This window comes from Mastigoproctus giganteus, chromosome 6, assembly GCF_048544385.1.
Source record: "Mastigoproctus giganteus isolate SK-2022 chromosome 6, ASM4854438v1, whole genome shotgun sequence".
NCBI classification, from domain to species: Eukaryota; Metazoa; Arthropoda; class Arachnida; order Uropygi; family Thelyphonidae; genus Mastigoproctus; species Mastigoproctus giganteus.
Genome location: NC_143580.1, coordinates 116,417,178 through 116,441,803, shown reverse-complemented (window position 1 = coordinate 116,441,803; position 24,626 = coordinate 116,417,178). Strand labels below are relative to the sequence as shown.

General features: G+C 40.0%; 1 protein-coding gene across 4 annotated transcripts in view; it reads left to right on the top strand.

Moving 5' to 3' along the window:
* Window positions 1–24,626, top strand: part of LOC150084525 (protein king tubby 1-like) — a 310,610-nt gene that overhangs the window by 194,500 nt on the left and 91,484 nt on the right. The window contains exon 1 of one of the 4 annotated variants that reach the window (XM_090375285.1): window positions 2,077–2,396. The exons of the other annotated variants lie outside the window; for them this stretch is intronic. Coding sequence (XP_090231411.1) covers window positions 2,370–2,396 — 27 coding nt within the window. The 5' untranslated portion in view covers window positions 2,077–2,369. Of the gene's footprint in view, window positions 1–2,076; window positions 2,397–24,626 lie in introns of those variants that run through there. 4 annotated transcript variants of the gene reach the window in all.

Sequence of the window (24,626 nt, the reverse complement as noted above, 5' to 3'; positions counted from 1 at the left end):
TGTGCACGGAACACATTAGCCCGTTCATTTGAATGTTTAATTAACGTTTTAATTCGTCTGTTGTGCGATTTAAAATTCATTTGTGGAGATGATTTCGTGTATTTTCTGAGATTGAGCTGTTTTATAAGATTATCTGCAAGAATGCAATTATTATTCGAAGAAATCTATGCAGTATATTATTTAAATGACCTTAGACTGGTCCTCTCACAATAAAAGGTTGCCAACTTTTCGTGTACGATGTCTTATTTCGTTTTTGTGATTTCAATACAAGCGTAAACCGACAAAACGCCCTCAGGTCCACCTGGAACCGAGGTTGATTGTTTTTAAATGAGATAAACTTCTAAAACAGTAATTTCGAATCTATGGGTTCCGATCCAGAGGCTACCATTAGACTTCGCAAGAATGGCCAAAATATATTCCTGCTTTGCCAATTAATTAATTGGTAAGGCAAACAAAATGCTAAACACAATCAATTCGAGAAGAGTGATGTGAATTTTCAATTTCTTTTTTCTTTTCTTTTCCTCGTTTTATTTTTATTTTCTTTTTTCGTTTCATTTTGTTTTTTTTCGTTTTTGAACGTTTTTCATTATTTTCTTTGTCTTAATATGAAAATAGCCTCGATTTAGCTCATATAATTTGATAATTTCCTAAAATTCTTTCCGGTGGAGGGCTCCCTCCACCACCCTTTCGGGTTTGAACTAAACCTCGCAGAGGTGGATCGTGAATCCTTATTGAAATGTCAAAACGGGTCGTTTTGCAAGATAAAAGATAAGCAAGTACCGCACAAAGCAGTCTGGAACAGTCAGAACAACTCAAACAAGCAGGTCTCATTTTGTTGGAACCACACAGAAATGGGATTCGTCTTGTTTCGTTCAACGAGAGAAATATTATGAAACTAAAGGAATCAAATTTGGTGAGAAAACTTGAATCTTGAAAAGGAAATCGTACGAATACGAAGAGAGGAAAGATAAGGGGTCACGCTTGCACAATGCCACTCATGCTACAAAATCTAGCTGTACTTCTGTTGAAGAAAACAACTTTGCTGTCTTCACTGCATCACATTAATGGCTGCTCATCTTAAAAAAGCATTCAACTCCACTAATGCTTCCTCTGCTTCAAAACACTTCTACCCCCCTTTCCATGATACGATTAGATTGCGAAACAAACTCAAAAGCATCTTCCACGAATACTACTTCCAGTAATCCGCAGAAATGTTTACCCATTCAGCACTTCAGCATCTCCACGCGAGCTAGCCCGCCGCGCATTCTCTCCCCCCCTCACCTCCCACAGGCGCACGTGTCGCTGATTAGAACTTGTCGACCACGAATCCCGTTAATTGTCTTCGGTTCGTTCTGAACCGAACCCATTACTTTCTCAGAAATGTGCGGCACCATTTATTTCGTACGGGTGCCGGCCCGTGCACAGGCATTTCGCAATTTTTCGCTACAATAAACGGCAGCCAACCTCCGACAACTTTTCAGCCCGTTTCCCACGAGCGTGTCTCGTTGGGTTGAAGTCAAACCACGCTCTGCCCGGTACAACGATCGCTCGTTAAACTCGTCGGGCAGCTGTTTTCTGGGCATTACACCGCATCATTCCCACGGGAACGAACTTTGTTCGCCCGCTACGGCGATTACGGTAAACGGAGAAGAAGAACGCGATCTTTCTCCGTCTTCGCAGTACACCTCCGGATCGGCTACCCCGAGATCCACAAGTTTTCGTTTTATCGACCGACCTGCGCGATAAGTCGATACAACATCTGCCGGCAAGTAAGATTCGAGTAATTTCTTAAGAAACTCGGACACTTTCTTACGTAAAAAAAAATTAGCGTCACGTGCGTCAGTGTGGTGAAATTGGCGCGCGTGACGTAAACTGTCATTTAAAAAAAGAAAAAAGCGCGATTGGAATACATTTGTTATCCATCGGCGCGCTTAATTACTTCTACGGCTTCCGAGAATCTTCGCGTACACTTGGAACGCCGCTGCGCGGGAACGCGAGCATGTTGTGCGAGCCTATATAAGTTTGTGGTAAACAAATCAACCTTCACTTGGGCGTGGTAGCTTCCCTGCCAAACACCAAAGCGCTGCGCGAAACGTTTCACAGCTGCCGACCAGCCATTCAGATCGTAGTGGCTCGTGTCAATAGTACCTCGTCTGCGTTCGTCTGATCGCTGCAGGCTGGCACCGCGTGGTTCAGTGTCACACGGGGAGCTGTAGTGTCGTGACGCTGTTGTTTGGTTTTGGCTGGTTTTCAAACCCTCGGGGAGGCGGTGGGTGAGTAATTCATCCGAACGAACCCTCGTGGCAAGAACGTTGACTTGTGTCATTCAAGAAGGCCTGATTTATCGCGCGCATCTCTTTAACACCACAATGATGCCCCTGATGCTGATAATGATGGTAAGTATCTTGTCGATCGTGCTCTAGGTTAATGAGAGGCACTCGAAGTGATGTCGTGCATTTGAAGTGTTCGAGCTTTAATTAGATACGTAGTCGTAATTCCATTCTTTGTGTATCTGTGTGTGTGAGTAAAGAAGAAAATGTCCGAGTGAAAGCTGTTTGGGTAAACAATAGAGGAAAATGTACATTACTAATACCGGACGAAGAATTTTTGGCATTCATTAAATTCCGTTTGCATGGTAGCCATGGAAACCTTATTTTGTATGATCACGCTGAAATTAAATCAATTTTATTTAGAAATGTATGCCTATGTGGATTAACCGTTATTTATATTACTAATCCTGCCCATAAACTGCCCAGAATATGTTGATTTTAATTCGTCTGCTCAGGAAAAGAAGCAGACGAATTAAAATTGTTGAACACGCGCTTTCATTTCAACAATTAACGCGCGCGAAATTAAAATTTTATAAAAATGATTGTTCACGACAATGCCAATAATATGCACATCTTTTCAGGCTAAAACCCCCGAACTGCTTTATAAATTTAGTCCAATAACCAATGGAGAATTTTATTATTCCTTTCAACTTCAGGAAGTTATTTTGTTTTCTCCATCTTCTAACCTAAGGGAATAAAAATGCGCGATGCAATTAGCGAATAATTATTGCCGATACGCTTGCTTTGCTCAAACTTGCTGCTAGTTTATTCCGGCCCTTTCCTTCTTCGGCAGCAATCAGCACGCAATTATATGGCTCGTTGGTTTTAACGTCAGCGGTATTTTGCCAAATTCCTTTTATGTCAATCACGGAACAGATCCCCAGCGCCCATCCTTGAATACTTCCGACGACTGCAACTACCCGGAAATCAGAGTTGAATCCAGTTCGCTCCTTGGTTGTTCTTGACATTACTTTGCCTTCTGCGGGGTTACAGATTGATTAAAACATTGTCGCGTGCCATTATTGAATGCATTTTATCTATTGAAACGTGTTTAAAATTGTAGGAGTTGTCCAACGGCTGAAACTTGATCACCACGGATTACAGGATGTTGGTTTTGGTGTGTTTTTGGATACACGAATGGACAGAATAAAAGAACAATACCGTGAGTTAAAGGTATGGGCTGTTTCTATAAATGGCTATTTTGAAAGTAAACTAAGTGGTCAGTGATAGTTGAATTCTGATTGGAGCTCATTTTCTAGAGAAAAAAATTAAGCTTTAGTCTTTCGCATTCTTGTTGATTTATTGAAAAGTTGGTCCTAAACCTGAGTTAGCAATAAATGCCAAATGGAATAGTTTGTTTTTGCGCTCTGTACGAAAGGTGTTTGAGGAATGGCAAATTTTTGGGGATGAAAAACTAGAAAAATGTTTTGACGGGGTTATCCTAGTGACTACTGGAATAATAACCATCCTGAGACGCCGATTACTACTTTATTTATAAAATATAACTCGAAATAAAAGTAATTCTGAAGCATCTCGCAATAGTTTAAGTTTGCCAGTTTTATCATAATCGAAAATATGTGAACCGGCAACTCAGGAGGAAAAAGTGAACTACGATCGGTTCATAACGGATGCTCGACCTTGGGATGCTTTCAAGTTTTACCAAAAAAACACTACGAGTGAGGACCCACCCACTACAGTAGACTTGATAAAATTCTTCGCACGTTAAATTGAAATGCCTTTAAATACTTTTGATAAATGTCCAGAATTGGTAAAATGGTTAAATTTAGCATCTCTTTCAAATGAACCCCACATTAGCTGAAAAATAGAATTTTAAGTTTGAATTATGCGCGGTTAATCGAAAAACAAACTCGCTTCCAAGTTGCGGTATACATTGCTTAATGTTCGTGCATTGTAATTAGAGAATGTTTTGTTCATAGAAATAAAACTAGAAATTATTCCAACAATTGCTCATGTTTCGCGAGAATCAACAATTACCTTGATGATTCTTTTTTATTTCGCCATTGAAAGAGTGGTACCACGGGCCTGGATTATTCAGAATTATTCGTGTTCTCTCTCTCTCTCGTGCAGAGCGCTGTCAGCTGAACGTGCTATCTACAGTCCGCTGTGCTCCGATAAAAGTTCAATACCCCTCAGGCCGAAATCGCTATTAAAACGGCTCTTCGGTTATTTCTAACCAAAAACAAACTGCTGCTCTTGAAAACAGTTGAGCTTTACTGAATGTGGTTTTTTTTTTCTTCGAAAAGAAAATGCTGAAAATTAAACTGAACGCAATAACGATTTATGCTTACAGTTCCCATTTCACGTGGGATTTATGTGTTTTTAATGTTTCCTATAGGTTTTGCGTTCGTCTTATAAAAACAAAATGTCAATGCATTTAAAATTCCAGTGCAGACTACCCTAAAGGAAATCTGCACTGGAATTTTAAATGATTTAAATAAAGAAGCCTCGGCTCGTGGTATAAAATCAGTAAATTATCTATTTGTGGTGGAAATAATGTCTTATTGCAATTGTGACTAAGCATGAGGCATTAAAGTGGTTTTAAAAGATCCCTTGGAAGGAATTACGGTAACCTACACTTGAAATGAACTGTATAGCAGCGAAATCAAACTTAATAAATCCGTATTCCATAGCGGGGACCTATTTCTGTAAATGTTCACTTCAAAGACTTGAGTTTGAGTCCCATGAAAATGATGCGAGGAATTTTTATGGGCCTTTTTCACAATGTGGCTGAGTTAGTCGGTCTCAGGCGAGGACACCATGGTTTTTATCCCATCCAGTGAACAGAATCGACCACAGAACATGTCCACTTTATAAATAAATAAGATCTTTATTGTAAAGTACACCGGTACACGCAGATACCACAACCCTACAATACCCTTCACGGCCTCATGCCAGGGGTTAACAAGCGGCAGAGATAACGTCACCGGGATTATAAAGATTAAATTATAGGCAGATTATGTATATAAAAAAAAAAGAAGTTCTTATAGCAGATAATATTGACTGAAGCAAAACTAATACAAAATAATGAAAATAATACAAATTGTGATAACAAAAGATATTTTCCTTGAGTCCGGTTTCCTGTGAGTTTCTTCCTAGCCAGAACGATCTGAGATCAGTTGGTAGTTGTAGTTGTGGAGACCAGGTGCAGATCTAGGATGATCCGTCTATACTTTTTATCATCTATGATTTTAAACAAGTCAGCATCCAGGGATTGGACTAGATGGAGCTTCTGATAAGGGAGAAACCGATCTTTAAAATGTAGCCTCGAAGGAAGAGCTGGAATCTTGGGAGTTGAGCAGAGAGCTGGTTGGGGAATCCGCCAGTACACGGTGTCCAAAACGTTGGGCGCTGAGATTCTCCCTGCAATCATTTTTTCGGTGAAGATGAGTCTTCTCTTGTGCATTAATGCTGAAAACCTGGTTAACTTCAGCGCTTTGGCCATCGGTGTTGTGCGCTGCTGTGGTGGGAGATGACACTTCCAGGTTGCCCACTTCAGGAGCCAGTATTCAGCGCTTTTAATGGTTTAATTGTGATGTCTGCAGCCGAGTCCCACAAATCTACTCCATACAGTACACCTCCGAAAATCATCATCCCGATGTACATTTTCTATCCCACGGAAAAAACCGAGATAGCAGGCAGTTCCCTGTGTGTGTGCCCCGAACTGACTATACTCAGAAGCAGGGTACTCCAGGCGAGAAGACATTTTCAAAGAGCCAGAACACCTTGGCCACAAAATGAGGTGGATGCACTGAGAGATTTTTATAGAACTCTCAGGAATCAGTATACAGCCCTCATAAGAGACAAGAAAAAGGTCTGGAGGCACTTAGTGGGAACTACTGGAAACATTAACCCTTGGGGAATTGTCTACAAAATAGTGACCAACAAGCTACCGGATACAGGAACCCATCTCCTCACCCGTGGTGAATTTAAGTAGTATTGCTCTTTGAATGGTGGCTAAGTTCTGATTTGTGACAATAGTTGCCCGTGATACCAGACCAGCATATGAGATGGCTGGAATAAATACTGCTTTGTAAAACAGGGCTAGGGTACCACCTCAGCGAACCACATCGCGGTTTTTTTTCTGTACTTCGGATCGTCTATTAGTCTTTCGAGGTCAATTCGGATTTGAAATAAGCAACAGATTCGTTCAATGCCCCGGCTGGTATCAACCATTTTTAGCCTGTTTTCTTTCAGATGGTAGAATCTGCCAGAAGCAGGCGATGATATCGTCGCCCGTTATCGTCATTTCCAGTGATGTCTAGCAAGATGGACATGCGCACGCGCATACGAAAGGTGACATGCGCACGCATGCCAATACGTAATCAATATGCGCACGCATACGTAAATGAACATGCACCCGTGTGACACTGTCGGTGAGGATATCGTCGCCGGTCATCGTCATTTCCAGTGATGTCTGGCAAGATGGTCATGTGCATAAGTGAATGGGTATACGCGCCCATACGAAAATGGACATTCGCGTGACTGTCTGCATATTTACATATGCCCGCGCATACGTAAATATGTAGGATTTAGTTTGGATTATATCAAGTTTGTCGCTAAGCTTTAATGTCGTAATCCATTTCTTCTCTGTATGAGGTTTAAGTTTAGGAGCCATAGTGATTGGTTTTTAATTTAAAATAAATGTAAAACAGCCGTATAATCCGTGATATCAGTACCGAATTCACTTTGAAAATGGCCAACGTAAACAAATACAGTGACTACGTGACTTTCCGTTTTCTTTTTTTTTTTTCTGCACTGCAAGACATCTGCGCAGTACATATACATCCAATCTCAATGTGCCGTTATTCCGACAGTCTACTGTATGTTGAACTATCCACTCCTGTATCTCTTGCCTGGACTTTCCAGGTACACATATATTACCAGGTCATCAGCATAAGCTGTCCTATGACACACATTGTTAGGAACCCCTAACCACATATTTAACACTAAATTTCAAAACTTGGAGCCCTGACGGCACTCACTAGTAACATTCTTAGAAACTTTATGCTGTGACCCGACAATTTTTCTGCCCTTTAAATAGCTAGCTATGGCTAGGCCTTAAACAAAAGATCAGCACTGGATCTAGTTAAGGGAGCAGAGTATGCTCTCGTGCCACACGTTATCGAAAGAACCCTCGAAATCAACGTATAGCACGAGAACATACTTGATAACAGACTGAGTAATATAATCAACTAGATCTTTGAGAGCATCCCCAGCCGAGTGTTCTTTCACAAACCCATATTGACATTTGAGCTGAAATCCCCAAAGGTTTCTCTTTATATTTGCAATTGAGAATACATGACCACCCTCAGCACAGTGCCCACATGAGACAGTCTTATGTGTGCAAGGAGTGACCATACCCAAGGCATTTAAAACACTTAATCACTACAGTAAATCTTCTATACTTATGGGAATTATACCCTAGAAATATTCTGTCACTATAGCTTAAGATTTTTAATAACTTTGGAGTCAGACCTATAACCAGTTTGACAACATAGACTTGTTACCAGTGCTGAAGCAGAAGGTTATCCTCTCCTGCACATCCCTTTCCTCAATGTCATATTCCTTAAAGTTTTTGGTATACGTGTCTTTGATGAACTCCTCTTTAGTCATTTCTATAGCAATGTCACAAATCAAAATATTTGGATTATTCAAATATTTTGTCGAATTTAATCCCTTGAGTAGCCAAGGAATCAGAAGTAATATTTTTTCCGAATCTTGTTCTTTCATTTTCCTACAATAAAGCTCTTATTCCTAATTGTACGCAAGTTACGTATCTTAATATCTGTGAAGTCTTGCCTAGTGTATTCACTACAATTTCTTTAACCTCATTACTAGAATTCAACTGCACTCCTTCACCTGCCCTCAGTATAATCTTATTTTGTTGCTTATTTCTTACATTTGCCTTTCCCCCCTCTTAATATGCCATCACTATATTCTCAGTGATCTTGAGTTCTTGTATTCCCTGCCTCAATCTTCTTTAAGCTGATACCCTTTGAACTTATCAGCATATGTCTGTTGTTCAACACCGCTAACTGGAGAAGGCTGACCTCTAATTATGTCATCAAATAAGTTAGCTCACCTTACTTCCTTCATTTGTTGTTTAGTCCACAATTTGGTTTTTAACTTGGTCATCAACTCGTAAATTGTAGATACGGCTCCATATCTGTCCCTCTGGATTCACTCTAGGAAGCCTAGATGGGAGAGGGGGGAAAGGTACCAATTTCATCCCCCTTTCCTCTCCCCTATCACGGTCTTTCTACTATGAGCTCTATCCATTCCTCCACTAATCAAGTAGGATCAACAACAAAGAAATTTACCCAACGCTTTAAATAACTATACGAATAATGATCTCCAATTGTCAATAGCTCAGCAGAAACCCAGAGAAGATAAAACACAATTCCGTTTGACCGTATCCTACTCGACAATCCAGGATTAAGTTTCAGATACCAACTTTTCCTTCCTTCTAATAATACACCTGCTTATACTAATAATAATACTGATACAAAACACGATATTCCACAGAGCTATGAAAGTCCATAAAGCCAATTTTTTTTTGTAAGGTGCAAAAATACACGCAGGTACCCAGACTTTACAATACCCTTCACGGCACTAAGCCAGAGGTTGACAAGCTGGAGAGAGATCATCTCGTCAGAAATATATGGGATAAATAAATAACATACAGCAGATTGAATTTAGTTAAAAATGATAATAGCAATAATAGATCAAATTAAAATAATAAAATAAATTAAAATAACACAGGATAGTTTTCTTGAATTCAAGTTTACCTCATATTCTTGCCCAGCCGGAGCGATTTCACATCAGTTGGTGGTTGTGGAACACACGTGCAGATCTAGGATGATCCGTCTATACTTTTTGTCATCTACGATTTTGCACAGGTCCAAGGATTGAGCTATATTGAGCTTCTGAAAGGGGTTGAACCGATCTTTAAAATGTAACCACGACGGAAGAGCAAGAAGCTTAGGAGTGGAGCGGAGCGCTGGTTGGGGGATCTGCCAGCACAATGTCTCAAACGTTAGGCGCTGAGATTCTTTCAGCGATCATTTTGATGGTGAAGATTATTCTTCTTTCGTTCATTAAGGCTGTGAATCTGGCTGAATTCAGTGCTTTAGCCATCGGCATTGTGTGAAGTTTGTGGTGGGAAATGATACTTCAGTAGCCAGTATTCCATCAAAGGTCACACCCAGGTCTTTCTGCTTTTTGACGCAGGGGATCAATACTTCGTCTATCGCCAGCTGAATTATAGTTCGTGTGGGTTTAAGTGAGAAGACCATAATGTCAGATTTTTCAAGGTTAACTTGCAGGTCAAATCTCATTATGTACTGCTGTATTTCTGATAAAGTCTTGTTGATGGTTAGTGTAGTGTCTATCGCTTCGTCGGCTGATTTTATAATGCGCCTGAAAGTCAACAACATATATACTTCTCATTATACATAAACTCTAGATAAGTGCACCAGAACTAACATAAATTTCAGGCGCATCAGCCACAGAAGGATTATTTCATCACTGTACTCGTGTGTTCTCTGGTAGACTTGCTTGTTTGGGGGTTGTAAAACCAGGAATGACTCACAGAGGAACCCTCCTCTAGCCTGCCTAACCTCGGCTAACTAAGGCCGCCTGAAATTTCTCCAATCTATAATAGGACTTGAACCCTTTCCAAACGAGTTGACCACTATACGTGTTTCTTTGAACAGCAATTTCCCCAAATGAATATATAACCCATTTCACGTAGTTTGAAGAAATGTTGCGTTATTCTTCTGTAATTACTTGCCAGTAACCCGATTGCATTTAAAAAAGTTGAATTTTCATTTAAAGCGTTGTTTTTCTCTTAACTGAAGTTCCAAATCGTTTTTTGACTGACGTTAAAAGTGAAAGGTTGTTTTTCTTAACAGTGGCTTTTATTTTTTCTCCACAAAGTCCACAGGAATTCATCCGATAAATGGGTTGGGAAAGTTATAATCACTTACAAAGAAGCAGCAGCAGTCCCCTTAACTGTTGACACTGTATTATGCATTAAGGTGGTGTCCCCACTTGCGACCACCTTCCATATCTGAGATTAGCAGAAGTTGGGAACTTTCAAACTGACTAAAATGTTCCACCGTTCCCCCCAACCCCCCACACACTCCCTTCTCTGATATTTATTCACTTGTGTCGATACAGACGCGGAAGTGCAAAGAAAGAAGCGTCGTGTCTTAGTAAAGCTTTTTCGCGTTCGTTGCGACACGTGCGATAAGACCTCCCTGTGAAAAAATCTAATAACGACTGTGACTGGAGGGCAAAATTCAAAAAAAATACGATTCCTGCTTTACGCATGCGTACTCCTGTTAGTTACAGTGAGTTTCCTGCGACGTGTTCAAGTCCTTTTTTTTTTTCTTTTCTTAAGATATAATTGATATTTTGGAATTTTCTCAGAAAACCTGTTATGGGTGGATATTTTTAAAGGGAAAAGTAAGGGGTAATAGAGGGGGAGAATCGCTTGGTCTTTTTAATTAAAAAAAAAAAACAATCGTAGGGGTAACATATTTGATATCTATCATAAATACAAACAGAAAGAAATATTACACAAGCGCATGCGCTTAACGTAGTTGCGCACGTCTTAAATTTTACATTTTCTTAGATAAATAATTTCTCCGGGAGCGTAATTTTGATATTGTCACGCAGCAGGGACGCCGCTGTGATCGATGGACGCATTATGTCCGGTAAAACACGCCACCCGTTGAATGCCAAGCGAAAGATGATTCTCCATTGGAAGAAAACAGTTGAATGTCCATCAACGGATAATATTCCTGTAAATAACTTCCTTTACATCCGCATTAAATGAAATTGAAATGAGCTTTTTCAGCGCGAGTAAAACCATCTCGGGCCACGCAAAATAGCTCGAGGAGTAGCAAACCCCGTGAGGAGGGATGTTATTATGGAAGTGGAAATGCGAGTGCCACTACGACAGCTGTGTTTGATATTTGTACGCTGTTGAATACGTGTAATGGGTTCACTGGGAGCGCGTTATGATCTCTTAGCTGATAAAAAATTTATAACTCGCTTTCGCCGGGCTCGCGAAAATATCCTCAAAGCGCAGGAAGATATAAAAATAAAGTTTGATTGAGAAAACAAATCAAGGAAGGATGGAGCCTGCTGTCGCCACGGCGAGAAAGAAAACTTGTTTGTTCTCCGGGGAAAATTACAGAAGGGGGAAGGGGTGAAATGATCTCGAGTAAGTTGCGCGCTATTTTAATACATGCAGATTTTATAGTAAGGACTTGGTAAATTTTCATGCACGTGAGCGGTTAGTCAATGATTACAACATTAAGGTTTGCCGGATCTCTAAATTGGAAGCCATCTTTGTGTGTTTAAACTCTAGCTATTCTGTTAGCGCCTTATAGCGCTATAAGATTATTTTACCCCCTTAAATGTGGGCAGTACTTGGGGGTAAGAAAAAAATACTGATGTTGCGAAAAGGGTCGGAATTATTAAGACGCAAAATTAAAAAGTAAGAACCTCTGCATATAAATATTAAAAGTTGCCTTACAAGGAACGTTCAATAAAATACACCACACGGGCTCAGATTTGATGAAAAAAACTCCCGGAATCTGAGTACTTTTAATTAAAGACATCTCAAGCTTGTTCTCTAACACTTGATCACTTTGATGAAAGTCCCGTTTCTTCTAAAAGTGTGCCTTCCAGCGAAAGTCTGCAGATCAGAAAGTGCAGTGGGTGGGATAAATTTTCGAACCTCGACTGCCGCGCTCTCCGAGGCCCGCTGTGTGTGGAACTTCAACGAGTTGGTAGATAAAGTACCTCGAGCATCGATCGCCACGGTATCCGTACACGTTCTTTGTGAATGACTCGCAGCGAAGGATTATCTGAGATCACTCTGTCATTCGATCTTCTGTGGGAAAGAATAGGGACTAGAGGGGTGGTTCGGTGTCGGAGACTGCGTTCGCTTTTACCATCACCTAAGTCAGGTTTAACAAGATAAGAATGGTAGAAAATGCAATCGGAAATATACCGGGGAAGATGCGGTGGAGGGATGTCGAACGCTAGAAGGAGAGGTGATGCGGGTGGAGAGCCAGTACCAGGTTATATAGTGTCCTATCCGTAATATTTTTCATGTTTTATGCAGTTTTTATGGAAATTTGGTAATAATGTTGACTCTTCCATTAAGGATTAATGATTTTAATCTGTTATACAAAAAAATTTAATATTTTTTTAATAATCAAACATTGGAGTGGACAGATTGGTACGACCGATTGCTTTTGGGAAGGAATTAAATTTATTCTCTGAATATACTGAAATTAGCTCGCTAAGTATGGAGTAATGATATTGAATTAATTGATGTTGGAAAGGATGGCCCTCACGTGATTTGTTCTGAATATTATTGAGAGTGAATTGGAATTAAGGGAATTCACTCCGATTAATAAAAGCTGGTGTTGTAGGGCTGTTAACGGGTGCTGAGCTAACAGTTAGCTGGTTTCGTGACAAGGTATTGAGTTAGAGAATGTTCGGACGTTGAACATAATTTGGAATAATATTCATTGAAGGGAGAAGGCCATTTTAAGGAACCATGCAATGGAAAAGGTGATGAAGTAATTTATAAGACTGAAATGGCGTGCTAATTAATCAGAGATATTTCCTCGTAAATTTATCTAGGGAGAAGTTAAAGTCAATGGAGGCTCATGATTGATGCATTCTTGATGAGCGTTTAGAATTACTTTTGTTTCATCAGTTTTGCCCATAAGGAAATAAATTACAACATTAAATATTAAAAATGCATGCCACAATGTATGTATTTGAGGATTGTCTTGGAGGTATCGTTGAACGTTGTTCAGAATAGCTGACCCCCATCCCAAGTGGGATAACTACCAGGTAATGAACGAGGGCCGGCTCGTACTTTCTGATTCGTATGATGTTACTGGAGTAATCGGTTAATTGAAAGAATAAAAAGTCAAAACTCAATTACTTATGCAAAACAAATCAAAAGTTTTTAGGCGGACCTTAGAAATACTTTCTGCACTGCTATTCAGATATTTATTTTACGAAGTGAAATTAGTCCATCTGTATAACTTCCCTCCATCTCAGCAACAAAATTTACAATGTCTTGGTAAATTATTCGTTTCTAGTTATTGGCAGTTTTTGTTGATGACAAAAACGGCCAACCTCACTTCATAAGAATTCTTTACTCCCTTCCGCACCAAGAGGGAAGGTGATAAGAAAGCTGGACACACCCTTGAAAAGGAAGATGTTAACGACTGTCTTGGTTCAAATCCAAATATCACCGTTGTGCAGTGACAATATACATCAGTACGATACACGACTCTTACTGGACAGTCAGTGCCATTCAAGTCCCTCGCCTTGGGCAAATCAAAGCCTTAATGCTACCACCAAGTTCTGTAAACTTACCAAGTTGAAGATCGAATGCGTCAGCTTTATGAAAGCCACGCCACGTGATCTCCAGCATCCACGTTCTTTGTGCGCGATAAATATCTAAACGTAGCTAAAATTCGATATCTCTTTCCCTCCCTAAAAGCGGTGGTAGTCTTGTGTGCAGTCCAACAGCTCGAGAGGAATGCAATCAGCAGACACTGTCATTTCGTTTTCTTCGCTGAATGAAAGGCGTGGTTTCGCCCCCAGCCTTGAAGCTTGTTTACCGAGAGAACGGAAGACAATAAAGGATTTGAAGAGTTCCACCAAAGACGTATGGAGACGTGAAATGTCCGAAGCGGTTTCCGAACAAAGTGTGTGCGTGTGTACTCGCGTGCATTTCGTCCTAGTGGGGGAGGAGAAGCGAGAGAGACTTGCAATTTTCCTGTCTTGTTCGATATCAGCGCATTTGGTCTGCAGATCTGTCCGAGCTCTCGTCGTACTTCGGCACATAATGGACCTTTGTTCTATTTCCTTCGTTCGTTCTTTAGAGAGCGTGTTATTAGAGGCAGGCCGTACAGAATGTGGTCGTCCTAATTCGAATCATCGATCGGCCGGCGTCTCACAAATCCTCTTTCATAAAGAACTTATTGAATCGCTATTATGAAGACCGATTTTCGGACAATTATTTTATTGACATCTTTTCGAGTCTCTTTGAAACGATCTTGAAGAGAGGTTTACAATAAAATAAATGTGTGATGGAGAGGGGTAAAAAGAACTGCAGAAGAAAGCGAGGTAGAGCAGCATTTGCGGTTTAAAAATAGCTCTTCCGCAGTTAATTTCACCTCAAAATTTACTTAATTTTAAAGTTTAAAATCAGCGAAATTAAAATTTTATTAAATTTCGTATCAGATCGACGCATTTTATATAAAACTGGGGTACAGCTCTCTTTAATTTGTCCCGTGACGCAGTGTAATTATGCGAATATTTCAAATAAGTAAAATGAAATTGCTCTATTAACTGCTTGTTAGCGAGATTGGAAATCACGTGATAGGTCCCAAGTGTGTAGTTTCTTTGCTGTTATTGCGGCATAAAATAGAAAATCCCATCCTGGAATCCCAGTTAAAAATACACTGAGGACTCATTTCTTCCCCCTATCCTAAATTCTCGCGAATACACAGAAATATCTGTCGAATCTGGGAGCATACTTGCGAACCACATCCCACAACAGCCGCCAAAAAATGAACATTACTAAAGTAGAGAAAAAAACTACAGGCGGCTCAAGGTCACAACTTGGCTCTCTACTTCGCGTGGAAGAAAAGGCTTAGTGAGTGACCCTAAGCCGCCTGTCGTTTTTCTGCCTGCTACAGCATTTTCGACTCAGGATTTTTTTAATGCTCTTTCTGCGGTGCTCATGTTTAGGTCTTTACCATTCTTCTCCTGATATTCTCTTTATACAAACTTATATTCCTCAATACAAAATATTCATCTGTCCCATGACTTGATATTGTAAGTACAGTGTGAACAAGAAGGAAAACAGGACAGGAAGGGATTATGCTCTTAATTACGAAGCCTATTAGATCTAGATAAGTGCTTCTAGTTGATATAGGTGGCCAGTGCAATGTTGAGTCAGTTTGGTGCATTGGAAAAACGAACGACTGGGCCAGTAAATGAAAATATCTTCGAATGGGGGATTTTAACTTTCCAGATATTGTCTGGAACTTGTTGGTTGGTGACTCACAAACTAGGCTTGTGGATTTATTAGATGACTGCTTTCTACAGCAGCATGTTAGGAAGACAACAAGAGGAAGCAATACTCTTGATCTGATTATCAGCAATATTCTTCATGCATTAAGAATCTGCAGAAAACCTGGATGGCAGTGATCGCTGCATACTGATGTGGAATTCCAACAGTTTATCACATTCTAATAGAGAGAAAAATGATTTTGTGACAACTGAGAGGAAAGTGGAAGCGAAATTGCTGAAGTTAAACATTAAAAAGGCGCTTGGAGTGGATGGGATCTATCCAGTTATAATAAAGGAGCAGCAAAGAAGATAAGCAAACCCTCAGCAATAATTATGAGAGAATCTTTAGATTCATGGGAGATCCCAGTGGACTGGAAGTGTTCGAATTAGCAGGAACAAAGAGTGACATCAGTAATTACAGACCTGTTAGTTTAACTTCTGTTCCAGGGAAAATAATGGAGTCGCTGGTTAAAGAAGCATTGCAGGGCCATCCAGACAGAAGAACAGGCATACTGCAGTGACAGTATGGATTTGTTAAAGGACGATCTTGTCTTTCCAATCTAATTGGATGCTTAATGTCTAAGCTTGATGATCATATGAAGGTTGGCAGTGTGGTTAATGATAGTAATCAAGGTAAGCTACTGCAACAAGTGCAATAAAATGAGGCAGATGGGCGGAGAAATTGACAAATGCAAGGTACTGCATATTGATAGCATTAAGACCAGAGTAACGAAAAAATCTGTGGTATCATTTCACTTTTTCATTTTCTTCATAGTTTTTCCTTTCCTATAGCCTAGGTTGCTGTTATGCCAGTAAACCCCAAACCAAATATTTTTCTTCAGAACAGTAGAAAATGAAAAAGACCTAGGGTTTTTAAGTCTGACACTAATTTCTCTGAGCAATGCAAAGGGGCTGCCAAGACAGCTCATGGGGATTTGTCAATGATATTGATAGACACGAACTTTGTTAGCATGGATAAGGAGGTGATTATCCCATTCTAGACAAGGAAATGGTTAGGCTGCATCTTGAGTACTGCGTACAGTTTCATTTTAGGGAGGATGTAGAGCTGGTGGAACAGATGCAGAGAAGGGCAACGAGTTTGTGCTGGAAACAAACGGGTATTCTTACCAACAAGGGCTTCAAATTGCAGCGTCTGGAGACTTGGCACCTGTAAAGTGATCTTATTCAGGTGTATATGGCTTTGAATTAATTGAGTAAGCTAAGTCCTGGTATCCGTGGAGGGCTATATTGCAATGCATCGATTTGTATTATTGCAATAAAAATTTCTACTGATGGCATCCTTTCTCTTGTTGTCTTCCTGTCTACACATACGGGGGGCTTAAATTGAGACTGAGGAAGGATGGTTGCATTGATTATACATGAGGAAATTTGCCTTTACCCAGCGAGTGGCTGATTATTGGAACAAAACTCCAATGTGGAATTGTAAAAGTGAGTAGTTTGAATAAATTGAAGGAAGAATTTGTGCAACTATTAGAAGGGAGATGGACATTTGAGATGTGAAAGATTTTCTTTTCTTTTTTTCCTTGGCTGCTGCCATATTAGCTTGTTTTCTTTTTGAATCATTTGTTGCTGCTGCTACTACTATTACTAATAATAATGTTTCATTTATATCCCCACCCTAGACTTCGTCTTATTCGCATAAATATTTCTACCTTTCCAAATGGCCTTCGTGTCTTAGATATAACATTTCAGAAGCTTAGGAGAACGCTGCAGGTATTTTCGAATAACGAGCAATGCCATTTAAGGAAATCATAATAAATAAATCAATATATGTATTTATCTGTCCTTTCCAAGCATTAGTTCGCGACCCTTCCTCTAAGGAAAGGGTCTCGACTGAATGAAAGATTCAAGTTACTTGTGTCCTCCGGGTAGGTTGAAATTTCAGATAACTTTACTCTTAAATGTCGGGCAAGCAAATAGAAATCCGGGTGTGTCGAAACCAAAGTCAGCACAAGTTAAAGAAGCCAATGAAAACACAATTTACGTTTATGGGATGTACAAATATCCAAAGAAGGAAAACCAAATTGAGTTTCTGTTTCTTTAATGCGCCATTAAAGACGTGCATCATTAGGAAACTGTTCAACGTTGGTTGACTTGTTCCATCTTCTAGTTTGTACTGAATAATTAGTAATTATGGCTTTTCACTGTTACTTCTATCCCTTCTTTTTGATAGTTCTTTGGGAAATAAGACCATATTTTTCTTTGCTGGTTTCCAACGAAGAAACATCCGTCATTCTTTAACTATTGCATGTTCCATAACATTAATACGATATTTCACTCGAAGGGCCATCTTTTACATCTTTTATTTTCTTTTTATACCGATTTTATTTCATCGTTTTTCCTTTATTTCGAAGCTTTCTTTTTGCTTCTTGTCCTCATAAATTTTATGCGTCTTTCTTGTCACAGTTTCTTGCAACCTCTTCTTTAGAATGACGCAGATTGCGTGAAATATTTCTCTTTGTCCATTTATGACACGTTGATAAATCGTGTGTATTCTGAATTGTTAGCCTCATCGATCGCCATGGCAACCGTTTTGTTAGCAATCAGTTACGATGCACGTGGTTGGGGAAAGAAAAAAAAAAAAAACAAAAAAGGCTACGAACAAACCCACGCCTATTTGTAAACGATTTTTCGAATTTCTCTCTCTTCCCCCCCTCCCCCTGACATTTTCTTCGTTTGCTTAATTCTTATCGGAGACATCCCCCTTTCTGTGACACCGAAAGAAAATGAAAGTACTTTGTATCTACCTTTTGTGTCAGCTGAAACAGCAAAAAGCCAATATTTCGCTGTGAGTGTGATTAAGAGCCTTCCACGTGCACCATCCTGTTTGTGGACCATTCTGCATAGTTACAGAGAAGCCGGCTGCGCTGTTGACAAGCAGCGGCGTGGTTCTTTTAAGCTCCCAAATATTTTATTCATTTCAAACAGAAGGATGGCCTGTGTAAATTTTTTAATTTTTTTTTCTTTTCTTGCTTTGTTTACAATATTCTGGGTTAAAATGCAAATTACATTTTTTCCTACGCTAACAAAACCAGATAAAAATGTTTATAATGCGCTGGATGAAAACAAAAAAATCCACACTGGATGGAAGATGATGGGATTTTCTCTCTTTCCCAAAAATAAGTGGAAATTCCAGTTCAGTCAATAAGTGCTTTCTTCGCACAGTAGCTGATTTAGTCGGTCTTGAGAGGGTTTAAGAGACTCCTTTTACTCGGAAAGATGTAGCCACGTTTCTTCACCAAACGGGATAAAAATCCATCCGGATTAGCAAGAATTGATTTTAAATTCTCTTTTGATGACTCCATCTTCCGATGTTTGCCAATATTGGAAGGGTGTCTGGGAACCCATCGTGCACAAACTCTAGAATAAACCGAAATGTTCATGAATTATTTTTAAAATTCTTCCATCGGAAATGTTAAGTACGTTTTCAAGTTCAGACTCTTCAATTTTCTATTTTTTAATTTTTTTTTATTCAACGATGCGAATTGATTGCTTCAGATGGTCGACCAGACCTTGGATCAGCCTCAACTAACTCCCGTCTCTCTCTTTCGAACTCTGCCGACCATTTTACAACAGGAATTCGTAACCAAACAGCTAATAACTCAATACGTACACAAATGTTTCACTTACTGCAAATCACTAGCGTCTATCATTTCACCTATCAGATCAATCACTATTTTCATCGCTTACATCAGAAGAACTTACTGCAAATCATCTATCTTTCACCACATATCAAATCAATTTCTGTCATCACCTTATATAGTTTTATTCCCTTAGCATCTTAGTTACTTCCTCTTTTTAATACAAGGCAGGGTTCCTCTTTTCTCTCAAAGGTTGAACAAAATGCATTTTTTTATTCCCTTCACAAATTACCTAGAATCTAATCTGTTACTTTATTACATCTTAACACATTGTCTAGAATGATAAGATAGGTTCTCGTCCTCATTCTCATCCTACTACGCCTATGATTTATTCTATTATTAATTCCCTTATATTCGGCCACTCCTCAACCGCTCTCATCTCACTGATAGTCTCGCTACGATCAGAATTTCTAAGCAACAACTGATGCAGGCCATTAATACTCTCCCTCTCACAACAATCACCGGTGACGATGGCATCCCCCAGTTCATAATCAAATGTTTAAGTGTCTTCATCATCGATTCACTCCTCAACCTATACAACAGATGCCTCGAAGTTCATTTCTTTCCACCCCAGTGGAACAGGTACTCTGTCTGGCCCCATCCTAAGCACCAACAATCGACGCTCCCAAGCCAACATAGGCCCATCGCTTGCGCCTCTGTATTGCTAAAAATTCTGGAGAAAGCATTGCTACCGTCTGTCACCCATCAAATTCTCCGTGACAGTCCTCAGCAAATACACTATGGGATATCAGGAAGGTCAACTATAACTAACCTTGCAACAACCACTCTGCACATCTTAGAAGCCTCTGAACAAAGACAGGAATTGTCAGTTATATATCTTGACATCCATTCCGCATTTGATGCCATCTATATACCTAATCTCCTACGTCTCTTAGAAAACTACTTCAATTTTCGCGGCGATGTTCTCTGGTTCCTAGAATCTCTCCTATCGAAGAGGACCTTGTTCTAAAGATCGGAACAACGACTTTCACGCGTCACATAACTGCCGGTGTGCCTCAAGGGGAGGGGGGTCCTGTCTGGCATTCTCTTCTCTGCAATCATGGTACCGTTTGTGACCAACAAGTGCAATTGGATCACATATGCTGACGATGTCAAGCTCCTTACTAGAATATCGCCATCCAACTCGGCAGCCGAAATCACTCAGCAAATCACTAGCAAACTGCAGGACATGGTTGACTACCTCAATACTTTCAACCTCCAAATCAACCCCCTAAAATCGGCACAAATAACTTATTCTCTAAAGGACAGCCCAACAACGTTGGAGCCTGTGCTTAACGGCTCCTCAGTTCCAAGTGTTCAAACACACAAAGATCTGGGGGTCGTCTTAGACTCCAAACTATCTTTCAACGATCATATAAACCTCATACAGTCGAGGCTGAATTCACTACGCTGGGTCGCCAAACAACAGCTGCTCCACACCACCGACCCACAACTGGTAAAAAGATACATCGTATCAATCCTTTACCCGACAATACTGTATGCTTCAGAGATATGGGCATCGGCCGCCGAACCCAACATTAAAAGAATATTCTCGGCCGAATTCTGGCTTCTAAAATGGGCCAACAGCAAACTCCACCTTCCCCCAGCTCTCAGATCAACGCAGTTAGCAGAAGCTCTTCACCTACGCAGGCTCCGGTCCTACATCGGAGAAAGAAGGCTGCTGGCGGTAAAATTACAGAGCCGAACTTCTGGGATCACTGCTCTTGGCGCATTCCTCCCCTTTATCTCCGGTCTTCAGCACAGCTGCTAGCAAACCGTAACCGGCTAGTACTAACCGACAGATTCCTGCCAAAGCAAATGCTGCCCTCACTGCAAGCCATCGACGGGGACCACCAAGAAGTGGTCAATAATAAAAAATACAGGAAGGGTATCCTCGTCGAACTGAAAATGTAAAACTGTGCCTTGTTAATAATCTGATTTATCTTTTTTTCTCATGTGTATCTCTTTTGTAAATATGTTTTGTTAACCCCTGGCACCACCATGCCGTGACGGGACTAATTGTATGTCTATCATTGCTGCAATTAAAGATTCTATTCTATTCCGTAATTTCATGGTCATTAACTTTATCTATAATCTAATCCAACTTAATTTAATTGGACATTACAAAAAAAGATTTCCTTTGAAAGAAACTATCAAACAATTTCTCACAGGTCAGCTTATGAGTTCGGGGTTCAATAAAACTGGAACACACTTACGTTCCGAAATTGGCCACTACTTTCAATTCTTTGGCACTCTGGTGGCAGACAGGCTTGCTCACATCGTTTCGAATCTTCTGGAGGTCTATCTCTGCTTCGAGGACTGGGTACTCTTTCTTTCTCAAGTAGATTTCTCGGCTCACGTATATGCATATATGGCTCACTCTCGACCGGACCGGACCTGACCCTAGACGCACTTGTAGCTTTCCTACTTGATTATATTTCAGAAATACGGCATGCGATTTCGCTGCTAGGCACGCCGATCACCCGACGACTGGACACACACACGCACACGTTTCCCACTCGTCAGTACTTCCAAAAAAAAAAAAAAAAAAAATCATCACTTTCAGTCCACACGTACTCGCATTCTCTCCGCCTCACTAATCCTTCCTTCTTCCCCCTTCGTCTTGCTACCTACCATGATTTCTGAACTCCGAACGCCAAAAAAAAAAAAAAAAAAAAACCTCACTTCAACTCCCCGGCTTCACTCCCCAAACTCACATCCGAACCGTTTTTCCTCAGCAGTTTTGGAACCTTCTCCCACAGGACTCTCAACCAATCCCAATACTCTACTAATTTTTCACTCTTTCCTATTTGCTAAAAAAATACTCACCATTATAAAACTCATCATTAGTTCCTCCTCCAATATCCAGCGTTTCAGTTACAATATATGAATAGCTTATGGAATGTGTGCAAGAAAAATAACAATAATTGCCATATTTCTATTGGCCCGGTTTTAATGAGGAACCGAGTTATTACATGCGAACGGACAGACAGACACGATAAAGACGCAGTATGCATATATGCTAATTCGCCTAACAATATTAAAGTGAAACATTGCGATGTATTATTGTTCAAATGGCAAACATGCTGTTTGGCTTTTTGAATCAGCAGAATTCCCTTTCAGTATATTGGACGATTAAAACTGTCGTTAGCATCAATCTTACTTTATAGCATCGTCTCTGCTACTTTTCGCTACAGCCTTAATGGCCTGTTAAAGCGAAAAATAATAAAAAAAATAGTAGTCACTTTCGAATGGTGGCCAAGAAAGAAAAACAGAACAAGAACGTGCAATGTCAGCGAGTGATACTGCACTCTTCCTTTACCTGAAAATATTTGGCACCAATCCACCATTTGCAGAAAAAAAAAAAACGATTTAGATAAAGGGGGATGTTTGCTGTCCAGTAGTAAATGAACTTTACTGATCTTGATGGAATGTAGTGGCGACTGCTTGATAAAACAACCATCTACACGGGTTAACAGGATACCGGGACACTCTTTCTTCATTGACCGACCAATCTCGCTATACAAGACCGATAGCTGTGTCAGCGCAGAAAGATGGGAAACGTTTTGAACTCTTCCTATGATAGAGCAAAAGAAAGAGAATATCCTTACGCTCAGCCAGTGAGACATACGTCCTTGTTTGCGTTGGTAGTCGCAAAACCTTTTAGCCGAAGCGTCGGGATTCTGTGGGACATTTATAACAGCTGATGAAGCTCGCGCCTCCAGAAATGGATGCTGCCGATTTCGACCTGCCTCAGAGTGGACGCCGTAATGTGAATTGCTCAAGACACCACTTACTGCTCCCTTTTGCCCGAAAAGGACATTTTAATATCCTCGGATCGATTGAGGAAGTTCTATTTTTCACTTCCGGTTGTTCGTATTAATTTCTGTTGAATAAAATCCGGAAATAAAAACCTTAGCATTTTTTCCCTTAGACAATACAATGTTTTTCCACTTCCAGATGTAGCGTTTATTCATATTTTACTCCTCATTGCCTTGGTTACCTTGGTACTCGTACCATCGTCAATGGCGCGGCGGCACGCATGCGTAGTATTAAGAGTTATTACGAAAGATTAAAAATGAAAGGTAATTATGGAAGCGGACACCGGTGTTTAATTCTTTATTGAATCCATCTTTGCCAGTAATGCCGGGACGAGATTGCGTCAGTGTGCAGTCCCTCTTTAATATTTTAGTGTCAAAGTCACAAAGGCTTACGTGGCAGCAGCAGAGCCCTCCGGCAATATTTCATGTCACACATTTCTCTCATGTCCTGGAAGGAAGGAAGCGAAGTTCTCCACTTTAAATAGCATCGATGAAATATTGACTTTACATCAGTCTACTTGAAGGGTAGAGACACTCGGGACATTTTTGGGAGGGGAAAAAATAACAAAAGGAATGGAAAGGTAAGAGAAAACTGCCAGTGGAAGTAATAATTTCGAAATATTTTCGAAGTTATCAAAGGGTTCTTCGTAGGTTGCTCTGTGCAATCGGCGAATTCATTTAAACCAAGCAACTCTCTTAATCCTTTCATAACAGGATTGGTTACAAGATTAAAATGTATTTCGACCAAGAACTAATGAGAAAGTTACTGCTAATGTAAAAAATAAAGCGGTACAATTAATAAACAATAAAATAGCCCATTATATAAATGCGATTCTTTGAAAGAATACATAAAATTAATAAAACTTTCGAAATTGGAGCTTAACAATATAAAGTACAACAATGAGAATGGAAAGTACATTGTTTATCTGGCTAAACAATGTCTAATAGCGTTTATTGAACAATGGTAGTGATCCAACAATACACCTTTGTTCGGGTTACAGCGTTTGACTATGTGCGCGTATTATTTAAACAAGATTTAACTGTTTTAATTCGGTTTTTATAGAAATATTTCAGTTATTTCGCTTTTCGCACAGTTCTTTACAACAGCTGTAAGAGAGGAGTTGCCTTATTATTCTCGCGCTATATTTTTCCCACCGTCTTGAAGAAGATAAATAAATATCTCGGTACCCTCCATATTTTACACTCGACTTCTCCGTGTCGTGAACCGGAACACGTTCATCGAAGGATGCAGCTCCTTTTTCTTTTAGTGGTAGCTGGAAAACCATTATCTCCCACAGCAATGCCTCTTCCTGAAGGTATTACGGCTCTCCGAGGAAAAGACACGGAGATAAATTCTATCTTGCAAAAGAATGGCAGATAAGAAACAATGCCGGGATATATCACACTGCGTAAAAATATTCGGGTTTGTCTCTTTCTCAAGGGCGCATGCGCGCATACATCCAAAAGAAAATTCAATCTCTGCCCAACAAAGAACATACGTACATGGATGTGGGATTTAAATGGAGAATATCTTGTACCTTCCGATTGCTTCTGGTACAAGACACATCATAATTAGACTCTGGATGGTTTTATGTACCAGAAAGAAACATTAAGAAGTGTATTTTAAGTAGGAAACCCGATCTTTCACCGTTGTCAAGGTGACACGT